The 12,714-nt window shown below is 41.9% G+C and overlaps 1 protein-coding gene across 7 annotated transcripts in view; it reads right to left on the reverse strand.

The window, feature by feature from the left end:
* Positions 1 to 12,714, reverse strand: part of MAP3K3 (mitogen-activated protein kinase kinase kinase 3) — a 60,577-nt gene that overhangs the window by 42,218 nt on the left and 5,645 nt on the right. For 5 of the 7 annotated variants that reach the window (XM_064270940.1, XM_010594557.3, XM_010594556.2 and 2 more), the window contains exons 2-3: positions 9,831 to 9,952; positions 8,113 to 8,205 (exon numbers count right to left, since the gene is read on the reverse strand). In XM_064270940.1, the coding sequence (XP_064127010.1) occupies positions 8,113 to 8,205; positions 9,831 to 9,952 (215 nt within the window). The remainder of the gene's footprint in view (positions 1 to 8,112; positions 8,206 to 9,830; positions 9,953 to 12,714) is intronic. The other 2 variants (XM_010594560.3, XM_010594559.3) reach the window with 1 other exon arrangement.

Consider the following 12,714-nt stretch of genomic DNA (forward strand, 5'->3'; position numbering starts at 1 on the left):
AGAGACCAGCAACTAGAGATGGAAGAGAGAAAGCTCACAGTCAATGAATGAAAGCTGGGAAAGAGAAATGCATCAACTGTGGCTTGGAAGAAAGAAGAGGGTGCAAGAGTATCTCAAGGTGAGGAACACATAGCAGACAGAGCAGATGACAGAAAAAGGCGAGAGCTGGAATGGAGGATGGATGCATAATAGACTCCCTTTTCTCAAGAGATTAGCGGGCTGGAATTCTCTTCAGGCCCAGAAAAGGTGTCCACTGAATTCGATCAGTAATTCTAATCTATACTTTTAAAAATTACTGACTATATATTTCAAAAATATTTACTGTGAAGAATGCAAATCTCTTTGACGTCCAGCTTAATAGAAGGCAGCTGGATTTTCATATCTGCTTCTGCATTCAATCTATTGTGATATCAAAGGTTATGCAGCCTCTCCTCTGGAAAACTTCATTGTACATTCTTGACAGAATGAGAGTGCAAAAGGCAGATAATATCTTAGTATTACTATGAAAATAGTATGGACCTCATGAACCCCCTGAAAGGGTCTTGGAAACCCCCTAGGGATCCTCAGAACACACTTTGAGAATCAACAAACTAGAATACAAGAGCTGAAAGGAAATTTTCCAACCTCTAACCCTGCTATTTTAAAAACAAGGAAATTAGGGCTCAAAGAGCTTAGTGTCCCTGAAAAGTTCACATACTAAACAGTGGACAGCAAGGTTCCCCTGAGGAATAGGCCTACAATGTGATGGCTCATCCTTTTATATGGACCACTTTATCCATTAGTAAACACATCAGCATAGCTAACATTTACTGGGCATTTACTAGGTACTAGGCATTGTCCTGAGCATGTTACATATATTAATTAAATCAATCCTCACAACAGATACTGTATTATCTCTATTTTACAGAAAAAAGCTGAGTTACAATGAGGTTAAGTTCCCTAAAGTCACATGGCTTATAAGGGCACAGCTAGGATTTGAACCCTGGAAGCCTAGCTCTTAACTACCATGCTATGTTACAACTGGTTTCACACAGGCAAATGAGGCTTATTTTACCCACAGAAGCAGGGCTTCCATAAGAGCGCTGAAAGAAGAAAACTATCAAAGCATGTTTTGTGACCTTATTTTTTTGGAACTCATGGTGGAAGAGATGGAAAGCTCCCCATATCTGGGGTAAGTAATGGAGCACAGCCAGGAAACTGGGTGCCAGTCAGGCAGCAGGCTATAAGGCCTGGGGAACCAGCAGTGGGGCCTATGACTGAGGTTGTGGGTGGATGGAGATGGAGGAGGTAGAATGGGGGGCAGCACGTCACCATCTTGTGTGAATTCTACGTGAGTCTATGTGTATGTGTGTGTACATACTCAGGAAGGCAGGGCAGTGCTGTGGAGGAAGTTATTGTGTAGGCTCAAGGAATACACAATTGGCCAGCAGTTTTTCACTATCTCCTTCTTCTCCTTTCCCCTGAAATGCTAAACAGTCACCATGGCAAAGGCCCTCCAAAGCACTGTGCCTGAGAAATGCTGCTCAGCTCTGACATGCCATTTATAGCTTCATACACTCTATCTCCCCAACTGGCTCTGGCATCTCCCAAATACTAACTGCACTTTGTAGCCCTGTGTGTTCCCGCAGTGGGGTTACCACATCCTTCCAACTGTTCCTGCCCATAGCTGAGCACGCTTTGGTGTAGCTCTCATTCATAAACTGGAACATTGCATTTAAACACACCTATGAGTCGGAATCGACTCGACGGCACTGGGTTTTTGCTGGGTGAAGGAACCTGAAGAAGCCCTGGTAGTGCGGTGGTTAAGTCCTCAGCTGCTAACTGAAAGATCAGTGGTTTGAACCCACCAGCTGCTTCAGAGGAGAAAGATGTGGCAGCTGCTTCCATAAAGAATACAGCCTTGGAAACCCTATGGGACAGGTCTACTCTGTCCTACAAGGTTACAAGGTTGCTATGAATCAGAATAGGATTGATGGCAATGAGTTTTTGGTTTTTTTAATGAAGGAACCCCCCCTCCCCACACATACCCAGTCCATTCCTGGGGCTGAAGAAACTAAATTTATTTCATGGTGAGTCATAATCCAAGCACTATTCTATGTGACTTTAGTCAGAAAAGGGATTAAACTTTCCTTCCAAAGCACAAATCACTCCTACCCAAAATTAACCAAGCCTGTGAGCAGTTAAACAGTGTAAACAGAGATGCCTAGGGCACCAAATCCCCTCTCTGACATGGTGACAACTTTTCCAGTGCAGGATGCAGGCCCACGATTGGCTTCCCTGTGCCATGTAGTATGCCCAAATCCACCTAGTTCCTAAATCTCAGTCTCCCCTGTCAGACTGACCATAACAAGCAATGGATAAAGAAAGTTCCGAAAAAGATAACTTGATCAGCTCCTTCCTGCCAACCTTCTCCTTGACCTTTTTGAGGTGTTTTGCACTGGCAAGCAAGTCCTCTTTCATGAGGTTCTCTCCTCTACTGACTTCTGTGACTCCATCCCAGCCCAGGGAACCACTCTAACCACTTCTGCTTCTTTGTTCGTTCCTCTTCTTCATGCCCTCTCCCAACCCTCCCCCAACATGTGACCATTCCTCAGTGTTTGGACTTTTGGCCTTTAGATTGAGAAATCCTTCTCTCCACACTTTCTCCCCAGGGGGATAAACTTAATCTGTCCACCTCTAAATTGAAGATTCTCAGATCTCTATGTCCAGCCCCAATCTCAATCAAGATTTCATCTGCCTGCCACATATTTGAGGCAGCTGTGTAGTTTTAAAGAATGCAGCTCTAGAGTCAAACTGCTTGGCTTCAAATCCTGGTGCTACTTTCCTAACTATGACCTTGAGCATGTTACTTAACTTCGCTGTGACTCAGTCTTCTCAGCTGTAAAGTGAAAATAATGGTAGTATGTATCGTACGCAGTTATCAAAAGGATTAAATGATTTAATTTGGGTAAAGAGATTAGAATGTTCTTGTGTGCCGTTGAGTCAATTTGGACTCATAGTGACCCTACAGGACAGAACAGAACTACCTCACAGGGTTTCCTAGGCTATCATCATTATGGGAGCAGATTGCCAAGTCTTTTCTCCCTTGAAGCCGCTGATAGGTTTGAATCGCCAGTCTCTAGGTTAGTAGCCAAGCACTTAACCACTTAACCACTGACAGGGGTCCTTAAAGGGATTAGAATGGTACCTGACATTTAATAAGTGCTCAGTAAATACTTTAGCCAAAACTCTTGGGGCCAAAAAGTGTTTCAGAATGCAAATCTTTTTGTATTTAGAGGGTAATATGGTGCACCTTCTCCACAGCACGTGAGGTCCCCGGGGTGTCTGGGGCAGCACTCCCCTAGCAGAGACAAAGTGCTCACAAGGACTCCACGCACACCCCTGGACTTCGCAGCCTCTCCCAGTTAGTTGGGGGCCCTGTGGCTAGCTCTGACAACAGATCTTCCATCAATCTGGGTCCCTAAGTGAATGTGCAGAGTAGCTTCCTCCCCTCCCTTACACTGGACAGGTAACACAATCAAGAAATAAACTTTTATTTTGTTAAAGTCACTGAGATGTTATTTGTTAACACAAGTTAGTTATCCTAGCTATCCTCATCTTTCACTGAAAATTGTGACTCTTCACAATGAGTGGAATAAAGACTATAAATAGTTGTGTCAATTCAGGCAAAGTTTTGTTGCCAAATGAGTCTGCTACAAATTTACAAAACAAAACTTTTAGTTTGCAGTATTTTTTTGGACTTCAGAATTGCAAATAAGGTGTTGTGGACCCACAAAAACCACACACACACTCAGAGTTTTTTCACTGTGACTTCAAACTCAATCTATCCACATGTGTCTGCATCAACCACCCCCTAGTCTCCCTCCTCAGCGACACTATTTCTAATGCTAGTTCCACTTTCTTTACTACACAGGCCCAAGCCTCCGAGTTCTGCTTGATTCTTTCCTTCCTTTCCCCCTCAGAGCTAGATAGCAAGTTCAATTCTCCCTTCCAAGCAAGGTGTGAGACCTTGCTCTCCATTCTCCCCATCACCACCTTCATTGAGCCCGTTTCCCCTCACTCCTGGATTCCTAAATCAGCCTCTGTACCTCTCAGCTTCTTCCTTCCAACCCACTCATGTCCCTTCCTTGTAAGTAACCAGTGACACCCATGACCTATAGAATAAAGTCTAAATCCTCAGCTGTCATTCAGAGTCCGCTGGAATGTAGGCTCATTCAGTTGACCTAACCATCTCACACTGTTCCCAACAGGAATCCTCCTCTCCAGCCAGATCAATGTCCACCCTATTTCTTGAACTATGCCATATTCATTCCTTCCCCTAGGTCTTTAACATTCTGTTTTCCAACCTGGAGTGCCATCCTTCCTCCTTTCCACCTAACTTAAACTTTTACAAGGTCCCCAAGTGGTGCAAACGGTTTGCACTTGACTGGTAACCAAAAGGTTGGTGGTCTGAATCCACCCAGCCGTACCATGAAAGAAAAGGCCTAGCAATCTGCTTTCCTAAAGAGTACAGCCAAGAAAATCCTATGGAGCAGTTCTACTGTGTAACACATGGGGTCGCCATGAGTCAAAATCTACTCAACAGCACAAGACAACACCAACAGCAAACTTTTACACATCCTTCATAGCCTGGTTCAGGTGCCACCTCCTCCAGAAGTGAACCATAATGCCTTCAGCCCAAGCTCATTCCTGTTTCCTGAACTCCCACAGCACTATCTGTACCGTACATTTAGGCACAACCGCATCCCACCTTAGTTTTTTTTTTTTTTTTGCATGTATGTATTTCTCATTTCCTATTTCCTGGGATGCAGAGAACATGACTTATATTTCTTTTGTGTGTCTAAGGAGCTTGACTATAGGCACATGTTAAACTGAATGAAGAGGTACTACAGCTTCTGAGAAAAAAGTTCCTGTTCAGAAACTCAGGTTTAGGCGGGTTCAAGTCCCCTGGCCCACCACAGCAAATTTGGTGAGAGGAATATTTACAGCCATGCCCAGAAAGAGGCAGTACAGGCCTTCAGGTTGCACTACAGATTTGAGAACTTAGCAGGGCCAAAAGGAATAACCAACAATGATTAAGCAGAAATATGACCTTCTCAAAGTCTAGAGTTGACAGTTGAACATGTAACCCAAGAGGTCTCTCAAGAGTCTGTTTAGACAAAGGTTGTGAACTAATTCGACCTAGCAAAGGTCTTAGCCATTATCCTTCATACCCTCTCCCTGATGCAGTATTGCTCCTGCTACCCCGTATTTACTATATACTCCCATCTTTGGAGTCCTTACTTTGCCAAAGATAGTAAATAAATGAGAAAGGGAAAAAAGGGCAACTGAAAAAAAAAAAAAAAGATTTTATTTGTAAACATGACTCAGAAAAGCCCTAAGAGATCACAGGAAGAGATGATTATAAAGTAACTTTCTTACAAAATATAATGCCAGGCTTCTATGTTGCTTTTAACATGTTTTATTTTCAAAGTAGCTAGCCCATAACAACCTTGAAAGAGAAGGGAGGTCCTGAAGAGTCAGGTCTATCACAGTAAAAGCAAAAGGCAGTCTGCTCAATCCCTGACTCTGCTTGGGGAACAGCTCCTGGAATTCTGTTCCTCTAGAACTGACAGCCAAGGCCCTGCTCTGCCTGTGACTGCAATGAAGAAAGCAGCTTCTCCATTTTGAATCACCCACCAGTGACCATCTGGAGGGTGAGACCCAGACTCTGGGGTCTGTTCAAAGCCTCTACCTACTATTCTGATAAGATTCAAGGGAAAGAGGGATCAGTGGAAATAAGGATTATATTTCTTCCTCCACTGGAATTTTGAAAAATTAGGCTAGCTTCAGAAGTTTGCAAAGGGCCATCAGATAGACAGTAAGGACAATCCAGTGAAGGTAGAAAAAGCTTAACCCCTTCAGTTCCATGCCCTAGTTGGAAGTATTCACCAGAGCTCATACCCACAAAACCAGAACATCATAGGAGTGATGTTAACACCACTACTTGACATTTGTACATTCGTTTTACAATGTACAAAGTGCTTTACATTCTGCCGTTGACCTTACAAGAACCTTAAGAGGTAGACTCAGTGGGTATTACTATGTCTATATTTCAGGTGCAAAACTATAGTTCAGAAAGGTTATATGACTTACACATGGTAAAATTACTGTGTACAAAAGTCACAAGATCTGGGTTTGCTTCCTGGCTCTACTCAATACCTTTGCGTAAGAGCTTTATAAATCTTAAAGTATTATTCACATGCTATTTTTTATAGTTGTTGTACACCACAAGAGTGAAAGTAAAACCCTATATTAATGGATACTAACAACTCAGTGATTCCTAGGCCAGTGTTCTCCTCACTACACGAAACTGTCCAATCTACAGAGGACTAACATCCACTGATAAAGCACTGAGATGATGACTGCTAAAGGGATGTTGCACATCGTGGCCGGCAAAACCAACCATAGCTCTTAGCCATACCCAGGATGTATCAAACATCAAGGAATAGTCAGTCAGCTCTCACCACAATGCAGGCTCCCAGGGAGCTAGTGTATAGGAGAGAAAATATAGAGAACACAGATCCTACCTCTTAGCACATAGTTTATGGCTGGCACCTCATTGCCCATGTACTTCCATAGCTGCTCAGAACGCTTACTTGTTCTCAACTGTATTCTCTTTTTCAGTTAGTTTACTCAGAGAAAAGGAAAGCCTTGCTAAGCAGAGCTATTAAATTAGGTTTTCCAGTCCTCAACCCCCAAACAATTCCGTCAATGAACCTACAGCTCCTCTGGCTTTCTTGCTGTGCCAAGCTTCAGCCCCCAAGGTTGTGCCAATCTCAACTATGCCTTGTAGCCAGCATTGCCATTCTTACACTGAAAGGCTGTTTACCTCTGCCAGCGCCATGTCAGCCTTGATAAACAACCTTCCTTGCTAGCCAAAATACTTGGTTACTTTCAAATAGGACTCTGCGATTTGAATCTTTAGTCGAACTTAATGCCCAATTTGGCATCTCTTAGACATTTAAACTAGGTTTTGATCTTTCATTCCTCTTCTTAAGCATGGCCTTCTGGTGGAAGAACTGGTAATGGAGAAAATGGTTTCATCTTATCCCAGGCCTAAGCTAAAATAAACAACAATAATAATAAATGTGAATTTACTCTGTAAATTGTGAAGCCCTATGCTAATGGATTATCAACATCTCTGGACTCCTAGGCCAGGCTCTTTTTATTACACTAAGCTGTAAACAGCCCCCTAGATGCATATGCCCCACCCCACATTCACTCAGACTTGTTCCCTCTTCCTGCTTTCAGGCTCTTGCTGAAGAATACCACTCCTGGTCAGAAGCTGGACTTCTACCACACTTCTCAGAAGATACCATTCTACCACCTTGACTTCATTACTGAGAAAAGCTATTATGACATTTTCATTGCCCTTTTATGCAAAAAATAGAAAAATTAATTTTTTTTCTATTTTTTATCCAAAGTCAGCATAAAATTTGACCTTCAATTTCTAAAAAGCTATGTTTAGAAGTTCTACAGCTTCATATTTCCCCCAGATCCTCCCTTCCCCCAGAACAGAATCCTTAGACAGGATTCCCACCGATGAGTTTATCACAATGCCTAGAAATTCAATGCCTGTGTGAAAGGAATGAATGTACCAAGGAATCTCCAAGCATATACTTAATTTCTTGCCCCCAAAAAATCAATAGTCCCTTATATTTAGTACATAAAGCTATACTGACCAATACAATAGCCACTAGCCACATGTGACTTTTTAACTAAAATTAAAGAAAATTTAAAAGTGAGTTCCTTAGTTGTTCAATAGCCACATATGGCTAGTGGCTACCATATTGGATAGCACAGATACAGAACATTTCCATCATCACAGAAAGGTTACAGAACATTTCCATCATCACAGAAAGGTTACTGGGCAGCACTGAGGGAAGCTGCTTGTAACACTGTTGTGAGAAATGGTGACTAGAGGCACAGAACATATAGGTCATGAGTAACCAGCGCTCCCTACATACTCTCTAAAACAACTTATCTGGGAAATTAATTCTACACTTTTCCAGCACTAGTATCAAGATTAAAAAGCACATTTCAGCTTTAAGGGGTGATTTGGTTCCTTACCAAAAATTTCTTTTTCTCACTGGCCCCTGCACATGAGCCTGTTGTTACTGTGGGGCTGTTCAGAAGGGCTGGGCTGCTGCTGTTGTGTTTTTTCTTTAAAAACAAAAAGACTGAGGTTAATTTATATCCTCCATGCAACAGGAAAAGTTTGACGCTATTCATGTAAATTGTGGGTTCACAGAGCCAGTACCTCTTGATAGGATTATTTCCTAACCAGTAATCAATCCTTTTCACAGCCTTCTTCCTTCATAACCACTTTACTCCAATGACATAGCAGCAGGCACAGTAAAAATCAGGACTTCTCTTATAATAGATTTTAGGCTCTACGCAGAAGGATTTCTAAATGATAGCCCCCCCTTCAAGGAGCTACTGGGAACCACTCCATCCCCCCTCTTCCCAACCTGGTCCCTCTGAGCCTTCCAACTCAAGAAAGCTTCCCCTATTTACCCACTAGCTGATATCCACACTAACAGTCCAGTTTGGAGAAAGATCAGCTGACTGGAGCGCATTAGCAAGCACACTCCACATAGGAAGACAGGAAGGAAAGTGAGGTCATTAGGCTCAAGCCTGGGGGAGGGGACTCACTTCTGGTAAGAATGCTCCTTCCAAAAGCAGCTTTGAATGCAAACCAGTTGCAGCAAGAACACACACAATTAGACAGAATAATATATTAAAATAATACAAGAATAGGCCCTAGTCTGTTGTTCCCCCAGTTCTATAAGGTAACCATAAAAATGAAAGCAACTCCTGAAACTAATCCTTCTATTATAACAAGAAACAAAAGAACTCGGGGCCCTTAATATTCCAAAAGGCAGGAAATACTCTGGAGTTACATCTTGTAGACCCCAGACAGAAAACCTTCTAGGGGGTTATACCTTCTCCAAGAACTAAGGGTACTTCTGAAGAACTGGTGGACAAGGTGCAAAGGAGGAAAGAGGGGGTTGCTGAGAACAAAGAGAACCACAAAGGAGAATGTCATGGAAAAAATTTCATCAAACGTGCCCAAATGACACAGTGCTGGAAACCCACTGGTAAGGAAAACGCTCCTTCATTCACTCCTTTCTGCAGGCCTAAGTGCCTAGGAGACAGGGAGGCAGATGACACTAGAGGCGAGAAGATTCTCAAGAGCACACAAGTTAACTGTTACCTAAAATATGCACTGTTTTCCTAAAGAAGCAGACAACTCCAATAAAGCAGGTACTCTCAAATTACCTGAGTTCATAAGGGGAAACAGCTATAAACAACACAAAATCACTCATCGTTGCCTTTCGGATACATTAGGTGACCTTTTAATTAGTAAATACTTTTCCCTCCCTAGTTATATTCTATGTAAGCTAATACCAAAATTAACTTTTCTTAAGTATGTATGACTGAAGGTAGCTAAAAACCTTCTGAGTTAGGGATTGTGAATCTGGATGAAATATTCGCCGAGTAATCAGTAAAGAAAAAGAATAAAAGAATTATATGAATACCGTCTCCACAATAAACAAAGGAATTATTCTTATTCGCCAGAGATGAGAGCTATCAGGGTTAGATGCACAAGGTTCTGGACTCCAGATCACAGACCCACACCTTGGTTGGTACGTATCAGTTAGCATTTAACAAACTGTGAAAGAAAGGGGCCAACAGCATCCAAGCCTGCTATTAAAGTACCCCTGGCTTCTCAAATATTTCCCATTTGAAAACCCCTCCCCAACAAATCTAGCTAGCACACACACCTGCCTATTTGGGTGACCCGTGTCCTTGTTCTTCATGGTCTCATATCCAGGCAGCCGGGTACGTCGGGTCATCTGGAGGGCCACCAGATCCTTCATGATCGAGTCCAATGCTTCTTGTTCATCTGCAATAAAAGAGAACACATGGGCTAAGATACTTAAACACATACCAGCAAAAGTACTTTCACAAATTATGCAACTAATACTCAGGAATTCCGCCCAAGTGAAATGACAGACCCTGTAACTGTAATGGCATGCATTTGATGCCTCTGAAAAGTAGATAACTGAGGTCAGGCTACCTCAATTTGAATTTTAAATGGATTCCTAACAGCTCCCCGATCAGATTTCTGGTACCAGTAGTTACTAATTGATGTGAGCGTGCGTGCACACTCACATAGTCGAATGCTCAAGCAGAGCAACAGGTCCAGTGCGAGAGAAACCCAATGAGGAAAAAGAGACGAGAAGCTGGTGTGATGAACAACTCAGCACAGCATGGTACAGTACTGAATGAAGAGATGAGCTGGTAGAGAGCTGATTATGGGATAGAGTCAGCACAAACCTGTTCTTAAACCATCATATGTAGGAAAGCACATTTTAAAAGGTATCAAACAAGGAGCTTACATAGCTGCTTTGAAGAGAAGTTATTTTACAGGCCTAGCCTCCGAATCCCCACAAACCATTACAGGTTTATAGGCCCTCTGCTTCCCAGAGGGAAGTCAAAAGGTAGTTCTATTGTTTTTCTTCCCTAACTGACCAAGCAATGCGTTGTCTCTGCCTTACTGGCATTACTTTCAATCTCTGCTTCTTGAAATAGCATACAGTATTAGAGTTCTCACGTACTGAGGACAGCTGGCCAAAACCCAGAACCCAAACCAGCCCAACGCAATGTTTTGCACATTTTTCCCAGGTTCTTCAAAAGGTCTTCATCCACCCAAAGAGCGCCGAACATACTTGAAAAAATAAATTAACTCTTCTTTTTTGCATTAATAAGTGTTGAAAATAATCTGCTGAACATGAAGGATGAGTTGTTACACTTTGCTGTGGTGACAAGTGAGTCACTTGGGGCACACCTTAAAAGAAGAAAATACTGAAGACTCCACCCAAGGAGAGTGCCTATCTCCTGCCCTTTATCATTGCCCTGGGAAATACTCTAATACTCCTTGGAAAAAAGAACAGCATGAAGTATAAGAAGCAGAATCACTCCATTCTCTTCTTCCATGCTCTCTGCCTCTCCCCACTTCCTAGACCAAATGTCCTCAGGTGTCCCCTTTGCCCTTTGAGGTAGTACAGGAAAGGAAGGAGAAGGGTGCATACAAAGAGATTTTTGCTTGTTAAGAAAAGTGAAATTAAATTTAAATCTTGCAGGAAAAGCAATAGTAGTTTCCCATGTAATTCCACTTCAAAATGTGAGAGTCAGAGTTGTTACCAAAAGCGCATAGTAAAGGAAAAAATGAATGAGGAAGAAGTGCGTACTTACAGAAAGACAGTTGTCAAAATTAAAACACATACATCCCATCAGTTATATTTTCTATCAGTTTCCCTACAGACTCCTTAAACAAAGGGAACTTGCTTATTGTTTTTTAACTTCTCAACCAAGGTTTAAAAACTAGAGTGTAGCATCTAAACTAGGAAGATTGGCTTATATTTTAAATTGGCTTATATATATTATTAAGTATAATACATATATTAAATTAGTTGGGCCAACTGTAACAGGAAATTGGATAAATAGAGGATTATGACTAGGTAGGTGTTTTCTAAGGTGCATCCAGCAAACTAGGAGGAGAATGCACAGCATTTTCAGTACAAATGTACCTACTCTTAGAATTGAGGATTTCAGTTGTTGGATATTAAACCAGACACACACACACAAACACACACACAGAACCACCTTTCAAATCAAATCGACAAGTGTGGCTGGAGAAACCATTTCTAATTCTGGAGAAGATGATGCTATTATAAGAGCTGGTTTATCAGGTTGACAAATTCTGTTTCCAGGAAGCTAACCAATTCCTGGCATTACTTAATGGATAAACTTGTTTGGTAGTTTCAGTGCTGAGAACACACTAGAGGAATGGTTTGGCACTATCTCCTGAAATCAGGGACAACTGACACAAGTGAAGCGCTTAGAGAATCTGATTTTGTGCCAAAGTAGAATACACTGCTAGAGGCAGATAGGTTCTTAAACGATACTTCAAACTGAGAATGTGGATAAAGACAGGAAGTAAATCAAGTGGCTCCTTTAGGCATTTCTTCCTGGACTGAGATTTTAACCAAATTAGCAGCACTGTTTCAGTGGCATTCCTTAAAAATAAAAAAACAAATAAACAAACGAAACCTTTTCAAACAAATAGCCGCTTTCTCAGAGTGCGATAGTTAAGAAAACAAACTCTGGAGTCAGAAGAGAGCTGGGTTTAAGTACTGAATCAAATTATGTGCTAGCTGTGAGGCCTTCAGCAAATCACCTATTCTCCCTAAGCCTCAATTTCTCAATTTGTAAAATGGGGATAATAAGAGTAAAACTAACAGAGCTCTTGTGAGGGTTAAAGGGGAAAAAAAAATACTTATAAATCATTTTTTTCGTGGTCCTTTAACACTTAGTAAGATGAGCCCTGGTGGTGCAATAGTTACGTGCCCACCTGCTAACCAAAAGGTCAACCCACCAGTCACTGTGGGAGAAAGGCTTGGTGACCTGCTCCTGTAAAGATTAAAGCCAAGAAAATCCTATGGGGCAGTTCTACTCTGCCACACAGGGTCACTGTGAGCTGGAATTGACTCATTGTACACAACGACAGCACTTAGTAATGCTAAAAAATGCTGGTTATTATTATCTATAGAAAAAGACTGGCAGCCACACAATCTACCCTAATACATAATTTTACTCCTGGAT

Source organism: Loxodonta africana, chromosome 18, assembly GCF_030014295.1.
Source record: "Loxodonta africana isolate mLoxAfr1 chromosome 18, mLoxAfr1.hap2, whole genome shotgun sequence".
Classification (NCBI taxonomy): Eukaryota; Metazoa; Chordata; class Mammalia; order Proboscidea; family Elephantidae; genus Loxodonta; species Loxodonta africana.